Here is a 23,097-nt window from a genome sequence, read left to right as displayed (position 1 = left end):
AAACTAGAACATTTGAAGACCCTATTTATGTCTGAAACTCATCTAAAGACAGCATCACTGACTTGATCAGAATGTGAAGATTAGAAATAGAATAAAATGTTGAAGCATCATGCTGATATAGTTTATAAAAAAAGCATGTGAGTGTACTGTATGTGTGAACACTCAAGATCAGCAGAACGTGATCTGGGGATGCACTTAACCTGGAACACTGAACAGGTTCCTGAAAACTCTGGAACAAACCAAAAATGCTTATAAAAATGTGACCTCAAAAGTGAAACATATTGTTGGCCACCAAATCCTGCCTTTGTGTATAATGGGTCAAGAAAGAGGATTTCTCTTTTAGGTGGCTTCAGTACCTAAAAGACAGTTACTCATGACTTCAAACCTGAAAACAATGTCATTGCAGGCGATCACAATCAAAGAGTTTTGAAACTGCGTCATAAAAGCTTGAATACATCTCAAACACAGCGAAATTCTAACAGTTTGTATGTGTCAAAAAACAAGACTTACACACAACTGGAAATGACCAGGTGTCCAGAGAGGGAGAACTATGATGTCCATCCTCTGAGCATCAGTCTGAAACACAATTTTATTTTTAAGTATTCTGTATATGAACTCTCACCAAAGAGATAAAAAAAATCATTTTGATTACTTGCTTGTTTCTTTAAAGGACGTTACACTTACAGGAAAGGACTGCAATGGATCACAGCCGTAGGGTGCAAGCCAAGTCCGGGTGACATACAGATCTTCTATGTAAATGCTTATCCCCTAGAATGTAAAAACAGCACATTTAAAACAACAACTCTTTAAATTAAAGCTTGACAATCATCATATACAACATACAGTACCTTTGACTGAACAATTTTAGTGATAAGCTCAAAACAGCCATTTCCAATCTGAAACAGAAAAAATCATCAAAAAAATGAATGTGCACTTTATTATTTCATATTCATAGAAACAACATACTTACAGTCGATTCCATTTGTTTGTTTAAACCCAGTGTCCAAAAATCTGCCCGCGTGATGCATCCAGAAGACGTTTCAACAATCAGCTCATCTTTGGGTCTGCTGATGTCCAGAACATAGTTGAGCTAAAAAAAAACAGAGAGGTGTCATAGACTGTGGATGACAAAATCAGATAAGCACTTGCACTTTGCGACATCTGAAAACTTTAACATACAAGCTGTTGTTGGCCAGGGTGCGGTACAAAACACCAGGATGAACGGCTGGCCAAAATATTCTCAGGCTTTGTCAGAGCTTCGCACGGTGGACCACACAGGTCAGGAAAAGTTGCATCTGTTGACCTTCTATTGGCTTTCTTGTTGTCAACTCTTTCCTGAGGTTCTGTAGGGATTTTAACAGGTTTCAGACAAAACACTACATAGAATGCATATTAAATGCATACAAATGCAAGAAAAATAAGCACTATTTATAGAAGGAAATTCATTTGAAACAGCATGTAACAAATTCGTTTATGAGCCCTCAACTACAACAAGATAATGAATGCAAGATTATTATTTCACCTATATATGACAATCACTATTCCAAATAAGAAATTTTACCAGTGTCACCAGACATTGAAGGTGCTGGGTTCAACACCGTTTCTGTGGTTTCTCTGGGTTTATTGCACATCTGTGGGGCTAGGTACACAAAGAAAACAATATACACACACAGATAGGAACAAATCTTTTTTTTTTTTCTTTTTCTTTTTTTCTTTTTTTTAACCTGTCCCGTTTGGTTCTTTTGCCATCAGAATTATTGTCTAAAGGCGAAGAAAGATGCCCAACGGATTTACTTTACCAAACGGACCATCCCAGCCTTGCCGTAATGGTCCATTTGATTCACCTTTTATTGTTTATTTTATTTTCACTTGCTGAATACGGGACAGACTTGACTGGTGGAAAGAAAGGGGAGAAAGAAAGAGGAAAGAAAAACAGCGGGGGAAGAGGGACGGGAAAAAGGGCAAAAAACCAAAACCAACAGAATAAGCAGACAAAAAATACATATATCGATCACCTGGATCACCTGTTGAGAAAGAAAGAAGAAAGCAAGCAGAAGAAAACGAGAGTAATAAACAAGATCACAATGATATATGGGAATATGACAGTAAATACTAAATATTAAACATTATTGTGCAGCACGTAAGATCGACAGCGCACAGTGTGCTTTGAGGTAGGAGCCAAAAAGGGTGTAGTTTGTGTGTGTGATCACCTGTGTGTACACCTGTGAGCATGGACGCGCTTGTTTTTTTTTTTTTTAAAGGTTCCTTCATGTAATGATCGGCTAGAGGGTGTGGGGGGCCACTGCTCCGTCCTCCAGGGCATGACGCAGGTATGGAGGAGATCAAAACTCTAGACATCCAGAGGCCCCCAGAACACAAGAGACCAAGGAAGACCAACAGAGGGGCAGCTGCGTCACTATCCCAGAAAGAGCTGAGGAGAGTCCCAGATGAGGGGTCACTCAGCAGCCGCGGAGCAGAAGCCGGGGGGGTTGCAGTGACGTGCCCATGAGCTCCGCTGGCAGCCAGCTGTGCCTGAGTGACCGAGCTCCGGGCCGAGAGGCCGAGGGCACCCCGCCTCCGAAGTGGCCCGAGCGAGCCCCAGGCTCCAGGCGCCCGATAAGCAGCCGCCAAGGAGTGAGCGGTGTGTACCTGGGCGCCACCCCGGACACACAGAACCACCAACGCACCGATGTCTGAGGGCGTCCGCCACCGGCAGGGGAAGTGGTGGGGAGATAGGCCTCCAAACCTTGGAGGGCCTGAGATGTCCCCAGAGAGGTGGCGTCTGATACCCAACCTGACATATAGACACAGACATACAGGCACACACAGATACAAACATCTATTCCCACCCTCATGCTCTCTTAAGCAATTATTCCACACTCAACCAACGTGGAGACAGACATAAAGAGACACTGTACACACAATCACTCTCCCCAAGCGTACTCTAAGAACCGGGTCTGGGTACCCTTCCCCTGGAGGGGAAACTGCACCCAGACCCAGGTGGTGTTACCCTTTTCCCTGCGGTGGGGAGAAGCAGACCGCCCGACTCCGTAGCAGCAGGGAGACCCCACATTCCAGACCCCAGTCGGACGGCCAACTCCTCCTCCCAGCCCCCGCTCCAGCAGGCCGCAGAGAATGGGGGTGTGAAGACTCAAACCTCCCTCCACCCGCTCATATGTAGTGTTGATGTATGTGTGTTCTAAGGTGCATTTAAAACCCAGGAGGGCATGGAGCTACCTGCCAGAGCAGCAGGTAAGCGCATAGCCCCCCTGCTAGCCCTCAATGTCTACGTGTAGTTAAAATTGAGAGGTGGGCAACGACGCCAGGGGTGAGGTGTACACCCTGATGGTAATTTGGATTCTGTGTGGCGTGCCCACCCCAAGATCCTATATGTATGTGTAATGAGAGTGTGAGTAATGTGAATGTCTAAGGTGTGGGATAAAATTGAGGCAGAGGCAGCCAGAAGGGGACAGAGGGGGATGCCTCCCTGCACCCTGGTGACACACCCCTACCCCAAGGCCCTGCATGTGTGGGTGATTGTGGTGGAGCGGGAAGAGGGAGGCAGCTGGAGATGGGGAGGGAAGGAAGGGAGGGGCAGTAACCCCTCCTGGGGCCAGCTCCCCGCTGACCCCAGTAGGCACCCCATACTCTGCAACCCGCCAGGGAAAGGGGGCCCAGGCCCATCCGGACCGGGGCCCAGCGCAGCGCTGCCCGCCCCACAGAGCCCGGGACAGTCCACCCGACCCCACCACAGAGAAAACTGCACCCATCCCATCATCCACTCATCTTCCAGACTACACTAGACAATAGACGCCCAGGCTGAGATCTTCCTCCACCTCTCCTGTATCTCCCCTCCTGCAGAGAGAGATCCTGAAGAGAGGAAAGCTCCTGCAAGATGTGACAACCTCCCCCACCAGTTGAAGAGCCCCCCAGGTGGCTCGATGCACCGGCGGCACCCTGCGCCAGGGCCGGGCCCCCATACACCCACCCGCCCACAACCCCGGCAACACACCAACCAGGACCCAGCCCCTGAGGCCCGGCCAGGGCCCCGGCCCAGAGACGGGCGCCCCAGAACCTCACGCCCGTCCCGGACCCACCCAGGGGCAGCCAGGCTACCAGGTCAGTAACCCACGTCCGTCAGCACAGACCCTCCCCTAGCCCTGCTGCACGCAGCCACGAGGAAACCGTCACCCAAGAGCCAACAGAGCCCCTAATTGGCCATGACCGCTACCCCGGGTTGAGCCCCCCAAGGAAGATGCTCCTGGGGAACCCCCCGATGCCCTAAGCCCGTCCCTGCCCCCACACCCATCACAACAGTGAAGGCGGGACCAAACTATGACCCCCCACCCCCACTAGGTGATGGAGCTGATCAAAGGAGCCCAGAGCAATTGATCTGATGTGGTGGCAGAGGCTGTATCAAGACTAATGTGATCTAATAGATAATTTCTATATTGGTTAGAATTAAGATTATTTTTATTTTTCCAGTTCATGAGGACTGTTTTCTTGGCTATGCATAGGGGAGTGAAAACCATATGGGCTATATTCTTTTCCGGAGTGACATTATCTAAGCTGCCCAACAAACATACTAAAGGGGAAGTTGGAATGTTACATTTCAGACACTTTGATAAGTCTTCACATATCTCGCGCCAAAACTTCTGAACTGGTGGACAGAACCAAAGAGCGTGGATATAATTGTCCGTGAATTGGTTTGGCAGTGTGAGCAGTTGTTGGTAGACGTAAAGCCCATCTTGAACATCCGATGACCTGTATAGTGCACTCTATGTAGTATTTTGTATTGATTTAATTGAAGACTGGGATTTCTAATTAGATGAAAGGTTTTTAAGCAAATCTGAGACCAGAAGTTTTGGTCTAAGTTAACTGATAAATCCGCTTCCCATTTTGCAATAGGAAGTGATATTGATTCATCTGTTTTAGAAAGCATTCTGTATATTTTGGATAGTAATTTGGGGGTTTTAAGAGTAAGAAATTGAACCACACTTGGCGGTGTTTGTAGTTCAACTTGACCTGGTTTAAATCTCTTTTTTACTATGGATTTAATTTGTTGATAGGAACAAATCTAACATGTGAACAATGGTAGCGTTCTGGTCATGAGACAATGCATGTACTTACCTACGACAGCTTGACCCAGTGCCGACAATGAGATATTGATCTTTCCAAGTCGACCATGTCTTAGCTGCCTCTCCAGAAGTTTCTTGTTGGTGACAGTGTTATAATGATGAGTTATACTCATCAGAAACACATGTGTGGATGGACTCATATTACTTAAAAAGTAATTGCTTTTCCTCATGTTTGCAAAGAACTGTTCAACAACGTGACTGTTCAGCCAGCCTTTCAGCTCTGGGACAAGTTGAATTCTGCGTAATATGCTTGGGATCTTTTGTATTTCCCTCATGAAATCTGTCATACAGGACATAATGGTCAGAAGATCCAGTGACAGGATGAGGATTTTCATTTACACCATCCATCCTTTCATGTAGCCATGGAAGATTCACTTTCAGGCTTCCAACTTGTGCAGCCTTGACATTTTCCTCAGTGGGCTCAGCCAGTCGGCCTTCATGTGGATGAAATGGCAGTTTATCAGGAACCCGCAAATTGGTGTGTGCCGCCAAACCCCTCGCAAAATCGTAAACACAGATGTTTGGCATGTGCTTCCAGGACAGGAGAAGGTCAGCAAAATCCCAGGGACTTTCAGCACGAAGACTAAATTTAACACTGTATACAATGCCATGTGGACATAGTGTTACAGACCATCCTCCTGCAAGCAAAGATTTAAAAAGTTGTTTGTGATTGTAATTACATATTTTAATGCTACTTCTAATAATCGCTAAGTGATGCTTACCAGAGGCAGCCCATATGCTGTGAAAGACCTTATCATATGTCTGCCTGCTCTTCATCTTCTCCCTCAGTCTGGTGATGAGATCAGAGCGGGAGCCTTTGGAGTCGATGTTGCAGGCTTTACACAATTTTCTCACCACTCCAACCTGACAGTAATTAGGGAAAAATGTAAATGGAACAACTCCAGAACTTTATGTCACATATTCTGAAAACTTCAAGGCAATGTTACCTTTTGTTTGGCGAGTTCATCCAACAGACGGTCTTCTGTGACACTGCTAAGATTTTCTTCATGTGAAGAGCTTGTTCCTACTTTTTGAAACTCTGTGTTAAGCACAATGTCACTTGTTCGAGTTTCACTCCCGATCCATGGTGCCCAGTTCGTGTAACTTGGTGGAACTGAAAATGGATTCTTCACGCCGCCTACAGAAAATGGCACGTTTTTAATTACAATCTAATTTACTTTAAAACACTGAATGACTTTCAATAAGTTTTTGCCATCACTCACTTGGAAAAAACCCACGGCTTATCATTTCCAGGTGAATAGAGTTCCAAAACCTTCAATGTCATGTTCACCATTGAAGTCTTCCGGGCTTTGAGGTCACTCACTATAATAAATTGACTCATAAGAACATGCACATAATGTACACAATGAACTATAAACACAAATGTACATTAAACTTACCTGCTAACTTGAACACCCCTTTTCTGTGTAAGTCCATAACTACCACAGGGGGGTGAAACCCACAGTTTATGCAGGAGTACATGTAGTCTGTGTCAGTCAAAGCCTCAAAATGGCAATAAGCATGAAAAATGGTATCCCTAGAAGGAAACTTCACTCTTCTTAAGCCCTCCAATGAGTCAATGACCCTTGAAGTGGATACATGGTTCTGTAATATGACAATAGGGTGAAGAAGACTGTGATTACACAGATATTTAAATTTGGGCGTGTTAAGAGAAAACTCAGGAGGCAAGAAACACAGACTCAGCGCTTTTTACATGTACATGGACGAATGCCCCTCACACAGTGACATGTATGAGACGAGTCACGGAGGATTCGCGCCGGGGCATCAGCTTGTTCTTTATTATATAGTCAGACAGCTTGCATTCCATTCTTGGGTGGAGCATACAAAGAGAAACAACTCCCTATATGTAAACCGAAGATATGTGAGTTCGTTGGCCATATCAGGGTTTGTCCAGCAGCTTCCTCATGCAGTGATCACACTAATGTCACATACACACTAAGTTTAAATGAAGCTAAACACTATAAGAGCACAAACACTTTAAAACAGTAATAGATAAATACAAATTTCCTTTAACATATCCCTCCTGTTTTAGCAAATTTAAACTGTATATGAATCACACCGATTTTATCAGAACATGACTACTTGCTAGTTGCATTTTCAGTCAAGTCATCATTATGTGTGTTCAAATCAGTATTTATCTATGCTTTTATCATCGTTATCATCATCTTCTTCCTCTTGAGTTACGTTTACATATGCTACAATTGAATGGTTAATCATCCTAGAAATCATTCCTCTGAGACATGGGATAACACATGTGGTGAAAATACAAAACAATGTAAGCAGGAGTCCTATGAGTATTAAACCTTTATACAGTAAAGCAGTCCAGGAGCCACTTAGCAACCACCTCAGCCAATCTGTGCCTCCATCTATGTATTCCTTTGACTGCACATCCTGAAGCTGTTTTAAAACTTTTAATGCATCCGTCATGTTACTAGAATGTATGTTGTCAGGTATGTAAGTGCAACAGGTGGTGTTAAAAAGTACACATAGTCCTCCTTTTTCAGCCAGCACTATGTCGAGTGCCACTTGGTGCTGCATGACCATTATTCGCAGGGCATCTATCTCTTCGTTCTGCTGGCTGTTGATTCGGCATGATGCATTCAGGAACAGCCCAAACCGGTAGTTCAATGTCTCGATCCTCAGCGCATTTTTCCTGTGCCCACCCACGGAAAGAGTGAGTGCAGCACTTTCTGTCCTGTAGTCCAAAGCTTGAATTCCTGTGGGACGTCAGAGCCCCATATTGGGTCATGTGCTGTTAGAGCTGATAAGCTGGTTGACCTTTTCCTTCTTGCGTATGACTGGTTGTCGGTGGTTATCTTGAATGTGTGATCGGATATGAAGATCGGAGCACACGTACCTGTCCAGTTCTGAGGGAGAGTGAAATAGGCACGCTGACCACATAGCCAGGCCATTCCCTGCACCCAATAGGTGCCATTGGAAGTGTCATTGTTCTTTACTGGTGCTCCAGGAGCATGTGTCACTGTTCCTACGCAGTTTGTGGTGTTTCCCATGTCTATGGTCCCTCTAGACTGGCGGTAGCACCGGGTATGATTCCATTTTCCTGGGTTACCGAGGAAGACTGGAAAAGAGCCAGCTTTACTTCTACGTTTTACCTTGAGGTCAACCCAAAACAGTTCATCACATGTGCCCTTCCGTAATCCTATCTCCAGAGGTTTGCTGTGGTTGATCACAATTCCAGGGTACTGGTACCCGAGGCTGGCGTAACTTGCTGCACACTTTACCTGAGTCATATTCATTGCTTTGCCATATGTTACGATTTAATGTTGTCAGTGTTTTGTTTTATGTTATGTTTAAGGATTTGTTCTCGTTTCCTGTTTTATTGTGAAGGTCTGTGTCTCATGTGAGTGTGTTCAGTTTTACCTCTGTCTCGTTTTGTTGATTATTCCCAGCTGTGTTCCCCACCTGTATGTAATCTCCCTGTGTTTCTCTGTGTGTATTTAAATCGCGTCCTCTGTCTTTTTTTTTTGGGCTGGTCCGTCTGTGTATCCACTATGTTCCACTCGGGTGTCTGGTGTTAGTATCTTAGTTTTGTAAATAGTTGTAAATAGTCTTGTCAAGTAGCAGTCGTGTATTTTGTTCACCTTGTACATATTCTTCACTGCAACAGCCTAGTAAGCGTGAGGAGCCATTTTTGTTGATTAAGTTTTCTCCTGTTTTTTGTTAGAAAGTTAGGTAAGTGGATTGTCTTTTGGTTGGTTTTTATTTTGTGTAGGAAAGCACAGGGACCAGTAGGGAGTTTTGTTTGTTATTTTTGGCACTGCTCACAGCTGAAGTAAATAAATGGCTGCTTAGCATTTTAGAAGATATTGTTGTTTGTGTATTTGCTTGGGTGGTGTGTGAGTGGGCCAATTTCTTGTTGCGTTCATACACGCCTAGACTAAGAACGTAACACATACAACGTTGCATGCTGTGTTGTCGGCGGCATATGTGAGCAGACGTAGCAGTCTTTAGTAGGTGTGCTGTCATAAACATAGCGGTACCATGCATTGTTCATCCAAGGGTGGATGTGGTCCTGTGTCATTGTGTAGTGGTGTGAGTTATCATGCGTCCAAGCTCTCTTCTGATGCTGTGTCAAATCCGGGCGGAGCCATAGAAGACATGCTGTGAATAGCACAGCAAAAGCAAGTGCTGCGAGGGACAGCTTCTTCATGTCGACCTGGCGCACCTGACCCCTCTGATAAGTAGACTAAAGGCAAGAAGAAAAGGGCGGGATATACCCGATCAGCCCTTCCTCCACCTTTCAGATTACCAGAGAGTAGGGGCGTCGGCGTCTCTAGGCCAAGCTGTCACTCACTTTTTTACAGTGGCTTTGGTGGATCCATGACGGGCGGTCTGCTATTTTGCAAGCAGTGGGGGTCACAATCAGGACTTGATATGGCCCTTTCCACCTCGGCTCACTCCAAGACTTCCTGTTCAGCTCTCGGACCAGGATCTAGTCACCAGGTTGTAGCCTGCAAGAGATTGGAGACACATCGTCTGGCAGTTTATTGCTCAATACAATTTCTTTGTTCTGAAAAAGTTGGGCCATCCAGTCTGCTATTGTCATTTCTCTAGCAGACTTCAGAAGTGGTTCACTTGTTATTGGCAAAGGGAAAGGTCTCCCATATATTATTTCAAAAGGTGACATAGGGCCACTTCCCTTCAATATTCTCATCCAAAATTTCACTAAGGATAAACATTCTGGCCACGGTTTCTTAGTTTCTTCCATTACTTTCCTTAACCTTTGTTTAATTGTACCATTATTTCTTTCTACCAATCCTGCACTCTGTGGATGGTAAGCACAATGGTTTTTTAATGTGAAACCTAGAACTTGTGATACATTTTGTATGACTTCATTCACGAAGTGTGTGCCATTATCTGATCGGATCAAACTTGGGATGCCGTAGGTTGGAATGAAATGATTACATAAACACTTCGCTACTGATAGAGCATCTGCTCTCTTTACTGGGTATATTTCTGGCCATTTAGAAAACACGTCAATTATGACCAACGCATATTTTGACCCTTGACATTCGTTCAATTCTATGAAATCCATGTGAATGGTATGAAAAGGATGTGGTGGAGTAGGGAAATGACCTCTCGTTGGTCTTAAGTTCCCTTGAGCGTTATGCTTTTGACATATCATGCCTGTTCTTATGAATTCTTTTGCTGAATTTTCAAAATTAATGACGTAGAAATAGAATTGTTGTTTTACTAGAGACACTATCCCTCCTGTTGACAGATGCGTCGAGCCATGTGTCACTAATGCTGCTGTTTTGTGTAAGGATTTTGGTAGTATTGGTTTTCCTGCGATTTTCATTATATCATCTGTGTCCAACTGTGCTCCATGTTTCAACCATTGCTTCTGTTCTGTCTGGTGTTCCGCTTGAGGTCACCATTCCTCTGTTGCTGCATATCTTGGCAAAATGATGTACTGCTGAGAAAACATATTGACTGTGTGTATGAATGTTTACACTTTTGTCTTTATGTAACTCGCATGCTCTTATTACTGCTATAAGTTCTGCACTCTGTGCGGAGTGCGTAGATGATAGTGGTTTTGCTTCTATCACCTCAGTCTCTGTGGTTACTGCATATCCTACTTTTTTTCCATCAACGCCTTTAGATGTGGAATCATCTACAAAGATGTCTGTATAGTCTATTTGTGGCGTGCTATAGTGTAAGCTGTTCTTCATTGCATGTATGTTTGTTAATACGTTTGCATGTAAGGCCTGTGGGCCTCTCTCACCCAAAGGGGCATTTTTTTTTTTCCTCTAACAGTTGCCTTTCTCTCGCGTGTGTTAAGAAAGGTAAATGTGCTTGTAGCAGTTGTAAGATTATTATGCTGTTATATATTTCATTGTACCTGTAATCAAAATGAGTGAATCGTGATACTGCTTTAGGCCACATCACACTCCTTGTGTAATCAGTATGTAGTTTTAGTTTGCATCATACTTCTAAGTTAAAAGAATGTGAAAATCATTAGATTTATTAGATAGGTTTGTATTATCCTATACTGCTGATTCACTGTGAGTGAGTTACACTGTTTCATGACATTTCATACTGCTGAATTATGAAGAGAATATTGTGTTCAGAGAGTCAGGGCCCTTTTTTTGATAATAAGGAGAATGGAGCACATTCCACGGGAGCTTCAATCCCACCTCTGGTGGAGGCAGAAAAATAGGGATCCAAGGTCATAACTCAGGCTCACAAAGAGTCAGAAAGAATGTGAATGCTTAGTGTTGTGGCCCATAATTGGAGTTTATTTAAAGGTAAATAAGATGATCCATTTATTGGTCGCAGATCATGCACTAGACGGTATGTTGCAGTATTAGCTTTCTTCAACACTTAAACAAAACATCACTCTTTGTTTTATTATTATTATTATTATTACCATTCTTTCTCAAAAACATAAAATGAAATTATAGTTGTTCTTGGTTGAGAAACACAAAACCTCCTCTTTTTTTCTTTTTTTTTTTTAAAAACAAAAACAAACTAAGTTTAACTTTTCTGCCTTGTCACCTAAAATAAAGCATAGCTCTCAACCCAGCTCTCAGCTGGCTCTGAAATTATCATCATCAAGGTCGCATGAATATTTCAGAAGTCACAGTATTCCTCACTCAAGCAACGTCAAGAAACAAAAATACAAACAAAACAAAAAACCTCAGCTCACTACACAAAGAACAACAGCCAGGACACAACTGAAAATGTTGTTCTTCTTCGTTCTCCTTAAGCTTTAGAATAAAGTTCATCTGTATTTGTAAATCATTTGCTTAATCATTATGTGTCCATAAGTGTGATCACAAATGTATTTATTTTTCAAACCAACAAAACAAAAAACAAGTTACTGATGGCTTGAACGCTTTACACACATAAGTCAGGATGCAAAAAGGCTGCTGCCAAAAACAAATCAGAAGTGTGAGGGCAAAAACTGAGCTCACAGACAGCTGCATGTTTGAGCTTTAATAGCTGTTTCCCTTCCCTCTGATGTGTTCTTATGCAGCTCCTGCTCTAAAAAATGTGTAACCTCCTCATCAGCTTAGCAGTGACCATATATTTAATTCAGCTTCTCAATTGTGCAGCTTTAGCTGTTGTATACAGGGTTTGGCTTATTAGTTGTTAGTATAGGTTTGCTCTTCATCTTATCAAAGTCTCATCTAGGATGGCAGGTTTACAAACAGGTCAAGTGTCTCTATGCACTTGATTAGATTAGGTATTTTCCTTATTTTCTTCATCTCATACATCATTGTACTGAGTTTGAGCAAACCTTAAGCTCGATTCAGACTAATTTTAACAATTATCCACCTCACATCATAACTGACTGAGGTGCCTCTTCTTATTAATAGTATGTCATTATTAATATTATTATTGTTTTGTTTGTCCTTTTTTATAACAGCAATAGTATATTACAATATACTACTATACTACAAATATACAATAGTCTATTATAATATTTCATATATATTTTATTATGTATCCATCAAGGGCCGGTGTGATCTGCAGCTTCACACCTTCCCAAGCTGGAGACATTTACCTTTTCACACTTTCCTTGGCTGAACAATGACACAGCCTTAATATACCTTATGCATTTCTCTAATTTATTTAATATGTTTTGTGTGAATTATCTGCTTTCATTTATTCTATTCATTCAGCTTGGTTGTCTACTCAATTTTGGGGTTTTTTGTTAATACCAATTTACAGGGTGTTATTCTTCCTATTATTAGTTAGAATACCCTAAAGAGAAGCTCCAATTTAATTTAACTTATTGTTTATTACACTTTATTCCTCTTGTATTTATATGAATTTAGTTGGGTCTGTATCCAGCCCTTTTTAGACTTTAATCTCTAATCTTTTATTTGACGAGGGATTATTATGTTCTTCCTAGTCTGAACTGCTTCTTTGTTTCTTACAGTCACGTACAAAATGTCCCTCTTTTCTACACCTCCAGCATGCAGTACTAGAGTCACTTTTTAGTGTTTGTTTAGCTCTGCCTCTACCTCTTGTTGATCCATTATGTACACTTTCCCTTTTCCATTCTGCAAACAACTTTTTCTTCTCTTCTTCACGTTTAGTTTTTTCCTTTTTGTTTTTTGTGACACGTATTTCTTCTTTGAGTATAGATTCTAATTTAATCATAACTTCTTCGGTACATTCTCCTGTCTGTTCGGCTTTAGGTAATTTACTTTTATTTCTCCATCTTTTAACACTTATTTTTTCTGCCCCGGGGCATATTTTTTCCATAAATAACTCATCTATTGTTAATTTCCCAGAAATTAACAATAGATGAACTAGTCTGGTCCACTAAGACCACAACGTGACTTAGTTCTCCAAAGTAGACACACACAGACAGACAGTTTTGAACGTGCAGTTGCTATTTAACTTCCAGGAATATTTCACGGCTATTCCTCAGCCTAAGTACTTATTATCCGTGGAGAGTCAAACCACCAGAATTTTCCAGAGATACTTACTGGCTATCTCAACAACCAATCCAATTCATTCAGTTTCAGGTGAATGTGCCTAGACTCTTTTATTATTTCAGGCCTATTTTATTCTTGTCTAATCGCATAGACATTTCACAATGGAGTCGTTTCTTACCCCTCCTGGAATCTCTGGAGTAGTGTTGAGTCACTCACTGGATCCTACCGCCGTGGCCCGGGGATAAAGTCACCGACCTAGACCCGAATTTCACGTCCTAGGTTTTTTATCCTCCTCTCGGAGGGCTGTCGACAGTCTTACGGTGCCGGGATCCCCACGACGTCAGGATGCAGTTCTGGACCTCTGGTTAGGGAGTCACGAACAAATTATTCGATATATTTCCCTCCTGTGCTCGACGGACCAAAAATGTTAAGAGAAAACTCAGGAGGCAAGAAACACAGACTCAGCGCTTTTTACATGTACATGGACGAATGCCCCTCACACAGTGACATGTATGAGACGAGTCACGGAGGATTCGCGCCGGGGCATCAGCTTGTTCTTTATTATATAGTCAGACAGCTTGCATTCCATTCTTGGGTGGAGCATACAAAGAGAAACAACTCCCTATATGTAAACCGAAGATATGTGAGTTCGTTGGCCATATCAGGGTTTGTCCAGCAGCTTCCTCATGCAGTGATCACACTAATGTCACACACACACTAAGTTTAAATGAAGCTAAACACTATAAGAGCACAAACACTTTAAAACAGTAATAGATAAATACAAATTTCCTTTAACAGGGCGCCAACATATAATGACACAAACACATTTGTGTCAATCTTCAGATGAGTATATTTAATTTTTGCGATCCTCACCTGCAGATTTTCTCTCAAAAAAAAGGCAGAGTTCAAGAGACAAAACAACGTGGTTGTCAAAGTTATGAAGCCCATCTGTCCACTCCTGGTATCTGTAAACCATGTGGCACTGAGGACACGATCTATGGTGTGTTGAAACATCTGTTAAAGACAAATCACATTAATGTCAAAACATTAGTATAGGAACCATTATAACTAATTATTTCACACTGATATTTAATCTTATTCATTAAAACTTACTCTCAATCACTCCCATCATGCTGACAATCCTCGCTTTATTGGTAACTAGAACAGCCTCATCAAGTTTTGGGTGCTCTGGGCACACCTGGCACAACGTTTCACATGGAAAGAGCTGTTTCTGGAAGAGATCCAGGAATTTTTTTCTCTTTAAAAATATAGCGTATACTCCTTTCGACGGCAGCATTGTCCTCAAAGGAAGAACTCTCCTGAGTCGTCTGTGATGGGGTGCTTGATGATAGTGGTACAGTTGATTGGAAGATGTCTCTCTGTGTCTGGAAGAGATGCCATTTAGCTATGTTTTTATGAGGACATGATATTCGTGGCTTTGCACAAGCACAATGCCAGGTGTTCCTCAGAGCATTGTAAGTCACAAATATTCTGCCAAGACGGCAGAAACTGTGTATTTCCGGCTCAAATACAGACAAACAGATCTGTGTTGAGGATCCACCAAAATCCACCCTCACACAAAGTGGAGCATGTGCCATCTGGGCAGCTTTCTGTCTCTTTATGCATGTAGCAGCTTTGGCCTCTCCAAAAAATTTAAGGTCCACCATTTCCATCACGATGTGCTCTTGAAGAAAAACCTCCTTTACAGTTTCTCGGCAGTAATCTAGTGAGCGAAGGTGCTCACATAAACTGAAGCCTAGTCCGCTCCGCTGGGCCAGCAACTGGTATTGCTGACATTCCTCCAGCTCACATCTGATATTGTGAGACATCCCCCATGTTTTCCTCTGAACGTGAACTGGCACAGAAAACCCATGGCCAGTTCTCTGCACAGCAAATAACCCTGTAGTTTCATCTACACAAACACACTGCAGATGACTGGCCAGGCAAACATCTATTGATTGGTTGGAGTGCCTCCTCATCATGTGAGCCTTGTAGTTTTTTGTACGAAGAGTAAGGCCACAGTGAGGGCATGTCATTTTCATGGACTTTCCATCAGCTGCAATTTTATTGAACACAGAGGGCGGAGCATATGAATGTTCTAACAAAGATTCAGAAAATGGTTCAGACACCGAAGATAAAACCTTGGGGGGGAGACGGGTCTCCTCGGAGAGTTCAGCGGGGAGCAGTCCTGATAATGGTGGCTGACTTGGCATTGAAGAATGCTGACAAGACAATAAATGCCTTGCCATATCCCCACACTGTATGATTGTAATCTTACAGACAGGCCAGTGAAAGTGTCCTGTTGTCCTACAAGGCAGCCTGCACCGGCATATCATTTAATCTGTAAGAGAAAAAAACAAACAAACAAACAAAAACAAACAAACAGATGTAATTTAAATGTAGTTGTATAGAATGCAATCAATTTATCTAACAATCAGATTGCACATGTTAACAAAAACATCCAAGCCAACCTCAATAATGAAAGCAAAATGGTATGGATCACAAAAGTTATGTCAAGAAAAGTGGTGAAAAGTAAATAAAAATATATTTTATAAAAACACTATTTTTGTTGCAGATGATTGCACTGAACTGTACAATGTCAACAGCAACTTTTAAGTCAACAAAGATACTGCAGAAGTGCTTAAAAAAGTGCATATTCATAACTATAAAGTTATATATTTAATACAAACATACCTTTGAAATGCAAAGCATTTTTTATATGCACACTTAGATGCTCCTCAATCTTTGCCCTGAGAGTAGGGCTGAAAGTGGGGCACAGAGGGCAGTGAAAGAGTCCTCTGCAACACGTGTTGCATTCCTGCAATTCTGGCTTTAAGCCCGAATTCCAGATTGATATGTGCATCTAAAACAGAGAGAAAAACAGATTAACACCATATACACATTTAAGTTCAGGTTTTAGCAGAAATAACAATTTACAGTCTGCATGTAAGAGATTTGGGAAGAAAATTCTTGAAAAAAACCCCCAAATATTTTACAAGACACTTTAATTTGTGAGATATGTTTCTATTGACATATAACAGTCAATTGAACAGGGGCTAACTAAAATCTGGGCAATAAAAAAGCTGTACAGAATAGAATAACGAATAGAAGTATTGATAAATATATAAATCTGTTTGTGACGAAATTTACAGTGTTGACGCAAACCAGAGGTGTCAAAAGTACACACGTCCCTTACTACAGTTTAGATACCTCTGTTTAAAAATAATCAAATAAAAGTAGAAGCATTGACCCGACTTTTTAGTCAAGTGGAAGTAAGAAGTACAGGGTCTAAAATATAATTTATGTACAAAATTTTGAAGTAATCTTGCGTCCAAAGCACGCGAGCGGGGGGCTAATTTACAAATGCACGGATTACAAAGTACAGATACGCGTGCTAAAATGTGAGAAGTAGAAGTATAAAGAAGTATACAGTAGGCACAAAAAAGTACAGCAGTAAAGTAAAGATACCAGAAAATTCTACTTAAGTACAGTATTGAAGTATTCGTTATTTTGCATCTCTGACGCCAACAATAAATCATACTCTAATGCAAAATGTGTTTTTTTCTTCTTCTCGCCCACAGAAGCCGTTAATCCAGCTCTCTTACTTAAACCAGGCCCAGGAAAAAGCATATCTGTGTGTTTCTCTGCCATGGAGCACAATGAAAAAAAATTAAAATAAGAACGAATGTTGTTGTAACGCAAAAAAAGTGGCAACATGATCATTGTAAGAAAACTAGACAATTCCTAGAATTATGAAATTACTAACGGCAAATTTATTTAAGAAAGACTCTGTCCCAACCTTTGCGATCCACTTGCAAGACTTCCACGGTATCCATGCGTGTATCCGGTTACTGTGGAGCTCCACAGTGGCTGCAGCCAGACCCTTCTCCACAGCACAGGTGTATCTGATCAATGGTGACAACAAACCGGAAATAAACACAGTGATATTTAGAAATGTAAATCTGTCTGTAAGCTCCAGGCTGAACAGAAATGTCAAATACAACTTAGTAAACCAGGAGAACAATTAAATAAAAACACTGAAAGGCATAAATATGTAAGAAAGCAAATAATAATAATAACAAGGAATGTCTGTGAAGGTTCTCAGTCATCGTAGTCTAAGGAGCTTGGAAAGAAAAACTCTGGACTTAGTTTCCTTGAAAACTGCTGTTTGAGTCCCAGCTTCATTTGAGTTTTAAAAATGTATTCTCAACAATTATTTACACATGGATAACAACAGATACTGATGTTTTAGTGTTTGTCTGATTTTCCAAAAGAAATACAAAATGATGCTGATTAATAGTTCTGATTATATCCAAAGAATGAGTTGGATCAATGAGTCTGAAAGGTCTTCCATTTGATTAAATGTCTGTTTTCCATCCATGGAGATCAGGATCCTGGGTCTTCATGTCTCACTGGTGGACCTTCAGTCCACCTGTCCAGGGCTGGGTGCTCGGGTGTGTACTGAGTCACTCCCAGCATCTGCTTGGTGTGGCCTGGCCCCCTTGGCTCTGTCGGGCCCCTGCTGAGGTGTGGGGGGGTCCCTGAGTCTCAGGACTCTGGGCCTGGTGCGTGGTCTGCTCTGGCATAGCCGGCTGCCGGCGAGGCCTGTTTGGGCTCTCGTACTCTGGGGACATCTAGATGTCTGGGGCCTGCATCTTCTCCATGCCTGCTTCATCTCCTGGGGGCAGAGCTATGGCTCCACATACCCACTATTAGACAGTTACATGGTGAAACCTTGTGAACACAAGCTCACACACACAGGTGCACACACACGTACTCACAGACACACTATCTTGGTTGGCTGCTGTCTCTAAACATATCATGTAGTCCTGTGTGCTGCTCAGTAACATTTAATGTTATCATTTACTGGTACTTGTACATATCTTGATTGTTGCCATGGTTTCTCTGTTGTTGTTTTATGTCTGTGTGTTTGTGTGTGTGTGTTTTAGGCAGGTTTGGAGCAGATCTTCAGTGTTTTCTCTCTCCATCTCTATTTTTCTCTCCCTCTCCTTCTGTAAACTTCCTCACCAATTTCTTTCTTTTTTTTTTTCTTCAGACGGTCTTTTCTGTTCTAATAGTAATAACTGAAAATAAAAAATCCTAATAAATTTCTAATCAAATATGACTGCCATTATAGCAAAAGCAGTAATGGCCTGTAAATGGTAAATGGCCTGTATTTGTATAGCGCTTTACTTAGTTCCTAATGACCCCAAAGTGCTTTACACTACATTCAGTCATCCACCCATTCACACACTGGTGATGGCAAGCTACATTGTAATGATGCACTTGGGAAAATAACTCTGTTGGGCATTTTTTTGGCCTTCAGACAATAATTCTCATTCTCGTCTTGTCCTGTCCAGCTAGACTGCCTGACGGGACAGGAAAAAAAAACAATATAATAATCAGGGCTGTCAGTGTTAACGCTAATGGGCTAATTCACATTAACGAGTTAACGCAGACCAAGAGTTACTAAGGAGTTACTCGGCATTAGCGCATTTAAGCCACATTAATGCGTTAACGCCATCATCATGACTAACGTGATTAACAATTAACCCATCTGAGCGCAAACTGACTCAAAATCCCTGAAATGTCTCTGTCAACACATTTCGGGCAGTTTGTCCAAAGTTTGTCCTTTCTGCAGAAGCCCCCCTGCTGGCTAAGCCCCATCCAGGGGTCTGTTTGGTCTTTGCCTATTTGCTAGTGCGTTAACACGGGCTAATTCGTGTTAACGAGTTAACACAGATGCGAATTAGCTCGTTTTAATGCGTTAACGCTGACAGCCCTAATTATTATATTACATTCTGCACTACTGATGGCTTTAATGCGTTAAAAATTTTAATCACGTTAATCGTGATGACCGCGTTAACGCATTTAAGCTGCATTAACGCCACATTGACGCATTAATGCTGACAAATCGTGATGACAGCCCTAATAATAATAATAATAATAATACATTTCAAAACAAAATAAAACAGTATGTCAGTTTGTTATCCTGGTATTCAGTCTGTGCTGCTCTCACTCAGAGATCAGAGTTCATGTTCAGTAACCACACTGACAGCAAGAGGAGGAAACGATTGGTTTAATTTAAAAGAACAGTCTGAGCTGTGGATTAAAACAATAAGAAATATATAAGTGAGTCACATATCAAACACAGACCATTAAGTGTAATAAGAAGCAGAATAAAAAGCTGAGTGTGAGGGTCAGGGTGCTGTCTCACTGCAGAGGCTTCAGGCTGAATCCTGCTGAGCTCACAGAGTCAGACTCACCTGTGCAGCTTGGACAGGTAAACACATCAGGACATGAGGAGAGTTGGCAAATTACAGACATTCAGTACTTAGTCCACAAATAGACTTTGTAGACATAAGTCTACAAATACTACTATTAAAAATACTCCAGTAAAAGTAAAAGTACTGATTCAACTTCTTCATTCAAGTAAAAGTAAAAAAGTACAGGTTCTGAAATGTACTTGAAGTAAAAGTAAAAAGTGTCTCTTTGAAGGATGTAAAATATATTTATACTGGGGACACAAGTCTGGTCTAAGTCTTCTGTCAGAAAGACTGCAGCAGTCCAGGAGTTTGTTAATTGTCTTTAATTAAGTCCCACAAAAGATTTGTTTACATGAAAATGTTTGTGAGGCTTAATCTGAATTCGGTGCAGCCAAACTTGAACTTCTTGTTTTATAGTAAACAGCACGTGTATGGAAGAAATATAAAAATTCAGTGTTATAAATTCAATGTCTAAAAATAGTTGGATTCTGATGATACTATATTTCTTCCATACACGTGTGACTATAAACATGGTTTTCTGGAAACAGAAACAGGCAAATTTATAATTAGTAGAGTCACAGATAACTAGGAAAACAATCACAACACATCATCTACTCAACACAAGCAATATCTCACAATGTCCACAAGGGGTCACTGCAGACCCATAATTGGCTAAATAGCACATGTTTTACAAGTCGCTAATAGTGAGGCATAAATATGGCAGCTAGCAACAGTTAAAGGAAACCATAGAAAAGTCCTTTATTCCTCATCCCGCTGATTGTAGTCATTGCAGGAGATTACAGCCAGATTATAATCAGTATCATGTTAATGAATCTGCCAAAGTAAGAACACTTACAGATTCATCAACTCACTCAATCACACAAAACTGCATTATAGCTGCGTTACAGCAGCTCCTTCAGTCATTCCCACTCTGTGTGCTGAGCACGTGACCACTGGTGCGCTTGATTCTTGCTTCTAGACATCCTGAGGCCAAGTCAGAGCAGGAAATTTGAACAATGTTTCTATTTTTGTGCAAAGCTAACTGACCCTTGTGCTGTATTAACATAATGATAAAATCATATCAGTATATGTGAGTACAAACTTTAGTCTAACTCTTTTATTCTAATTGTATTCAGCTTGAACCAGAAGAAAAAGAAGGAAAATAAAACTATATTTCTATTTCCTGTTGCTACATTGTAGAGGGCGACTTTGCCTCTAAACAGGAACATGTGTACAGTCCTGCATCAGCAGCTTCATTCTTATACAGACCTTTCTACTCTGTTTGTTAAACTGAGCTCTATGTTTGCTACATAGCAGTCAATAAATCCAGTTTTTATACCACAGTTAAGTTAATGTAGTTAAATCTGTGTATTTGTAACTCAAATATTCAGTGATCTGTTTTAAACAGAAACCTGACTTTGACATATTTAAGTTGGTATGAACACAGTCAGAGCTGCTGCTGCTTTTATTGTTCTGTTGCTTTTTAAAAGCTTTCTGTGCAAATCAATAGAAATATTTATTGTTGCATTTTAAAGCTGACAGCACAGCAGCAGCATGAGGAGAAGAGTGTTTGCTCAGGAAATACACGGGTCCCTGAAGAGTTCAAACAGGAAATATTCCTGCATTAAATCTGCAGTTCAATCATCAGCAGCTCTCAGGTTGAATCAAAGCACAGATTACTGTCAGTGTCATCTGTCACCAGGCAGGTTTTAACAGGCGTGTAAGCCACATATTATTATAACACCCTTTTATATTTGGATGATAAACACATGTCATTTAGTTGTGTTTGGTCTTTAACTTGTGCTCAGTTTCCACAATGAATTCATGATGGAAATCTCTAATAAAATATCAAAATAGACACAATTTCCCCCCAACACACTCTGTCGGGGGCTGGTACCCCCATCCTCTGGTTTGTTGGTGGTTCTTGGTGCTTGGGTGTGTACTGGCTAATGGCTGCTTGGTGGGGTCTGGCCCCCCTTGGCTCTGTCAGGCCCCTGCTTGGGTTTTTGGGTTGGTTTTTTTTTTTTTTTTTGGGGGTTAGGCAGGTTTGGAGCAGATCCTCAGATTCTCTCCCTCTCCTTCTATAAACTTCTTCACCAATTTCTTTCTTCTTTTTCTTTTCTGTTTTGATTGTAATAACTCCAAATAAAGGTTAGGTGCACCAAAATTTTTCAACCGCATCAATTAACACCGCAGCTTTACATGTTCACTTTTTGGGGGGGGAAATGTGTTGTCCATACAGACAATATTGATTTGTAAATGATTAACTAACAATCTCGTGAACACAAAGTTCTTTATTTGCAGCACAGTTCTACAAGAAAGAGAAGTTACTGAAAAAGTGCTTGTGCTTAAAGTGCTTTGCCACTCTTTGGCAATATTGTACACAATGTTAAACTTCATCATCACATCGGCTTCCTCTGATGACCTGTTTGCTGCTGCCTGCTGCTGAAAGGCAGTGAGGAGAAGAGACACTTGAGCAGTGCATTTATTGCAGCATATAATGTGTTTACTGGATACACTGTGCTTTTTCAGCGTTTCAATATGAAACGTATTAGCAGCAGTGACAAATGCAGTATTGTTGGCAATGGTCTTTCCACACTCCCCACAGTAAATTCAGTGCATCACGTTGTCACTCTTATTATATATTAGCTTAACTGGTCAACCACTCTCTTCCAATTTTGTACACGTTACCTCTTTTACTTTCAGTGAGTCACATTTAGTGTGTGCAGCCAAACATGATGGCAGACTGCCACAGATCACTTCTGAGGAAAGAGGAGGCGTTCAGCTTCCTCATAGTTTCACACCTGCATGAAGCAGCCTCACCCTGACAGCTTCAAATCACTGTGTCAGCTGATCACTTGCTGTCCTGTGATTGGCTGAGCTTCAGGCCTTCTCTCAGTCAAACTGGAAACAGGGATTGAGACAGTGTGAGGGTTTGTGGAGTGCCACAGTGCTGTAATGAATCCTGTAGTGGAAGAAGTTCTTTCACACTCTTCATCCTGGAGCTGCTTTATGTCCATGATCTGCATGGAAACACATCTATGGAGAGGAAATCCAGCTGCTGAGGGTCACATCTGCATCATTGTAACTACAGTGGATGTTTCAGTGTCAGGACTGAAGGCGGAGCTTTGTGCGTGTCAGGGTGAGGCCGCAGCAGCCGCCTCCAACCGAGCGCTCGGGCGTGAAACTAGGAGGAAAGCCGACGTCCTCCTCTTTCCTCAGAAGTGATCTGTGGCCGGCCGGACTTCATTCCACAGA

General features: G+C 41.6%; 2 protein-coding genes and 1 long non-coding RNA gene across 3 annotated transcripts; all 3 read right to left on the bottom strand.

Annotated features, from left to right (window-relative positions):
* Positions 1-5,265: 5,265 nt before the first annotated feature.
* On the bottom strand, positions 5,266-6,404 carry LOC120437805. The gene is made up of 4 exons (XM_039608369.1): positions 6,362-6,404; positions 6,086-6,276; positions 5,861-6,002; positions 5,266-5,776 (listed from the first exon to the last, which is right to left on the bottom strand). The coding sequence occupies exons 1-4, from the start codon at positions 6,384-6,386 to the stop codon at positions 5,325-5,327; spliced, it is 810 nt and encodes a 269-aa protein (XP_039464303.1). The 5' UTR covers positions 6,387-6,404; the 3' UTR covers positions 5,266-5,324.
* Positions 6,405-6,440: 36 nt separating this feature from the next.
* On the bottom strand, positions 6,441-14,807 carry LOC120437809. The gene is made up of 4 exons (XR_005611415.1): positions 14,687-14,807; positions 14,447-14,587; positions 6,539-6,743; positions 6,441-6,461 (listed from the first exon to the last, which is right to left on the bottom strand). It is a non-coding gene; the product is annotated as an uncharacterized LOC120437809 (long non-coding RNA).
* A 26-nt stretch (positions 14,808-14,833) lies between these two features.
* On the bottom strand, positions 14,834-15,626 carry LOC120434655. Its single transcript, XM_039602880.1, has 2 exons — positions 14,932-15,626; positions 14,834-14,854 (listed from the first exon to the last, which is right to left on the bottom strand). Exons 1-2 carry the CDS (start codon positions 15,613-15,615, stop codon positions 14,834-14,836), a joined length of 705 nt encoding a protein of 234 aa, XP_039458814.1. The 5' UTR covers positions 15,616-15,626.
* Between the last annotated feature and the right edge of the window lie 7,471 nt (positions 15,627-23,097).

This window comes from Oreochromis aureus, linkage group 3, assembly GCF_013358895.1.
Source record: "Oreochromis aureus strain Israel breed Guangdong linkage group 3, ZZ_aureus, whole genome shotgun sequence".
NCBI lineage: Eukaryota > Metazoa > Chordata > Actinopteri > Cichliformes > Cichlidae > Oreochromis > Oreochromis aureus.
This window is presented reverse-complemented; position numbering and strand designations above follow the sequence as displayed.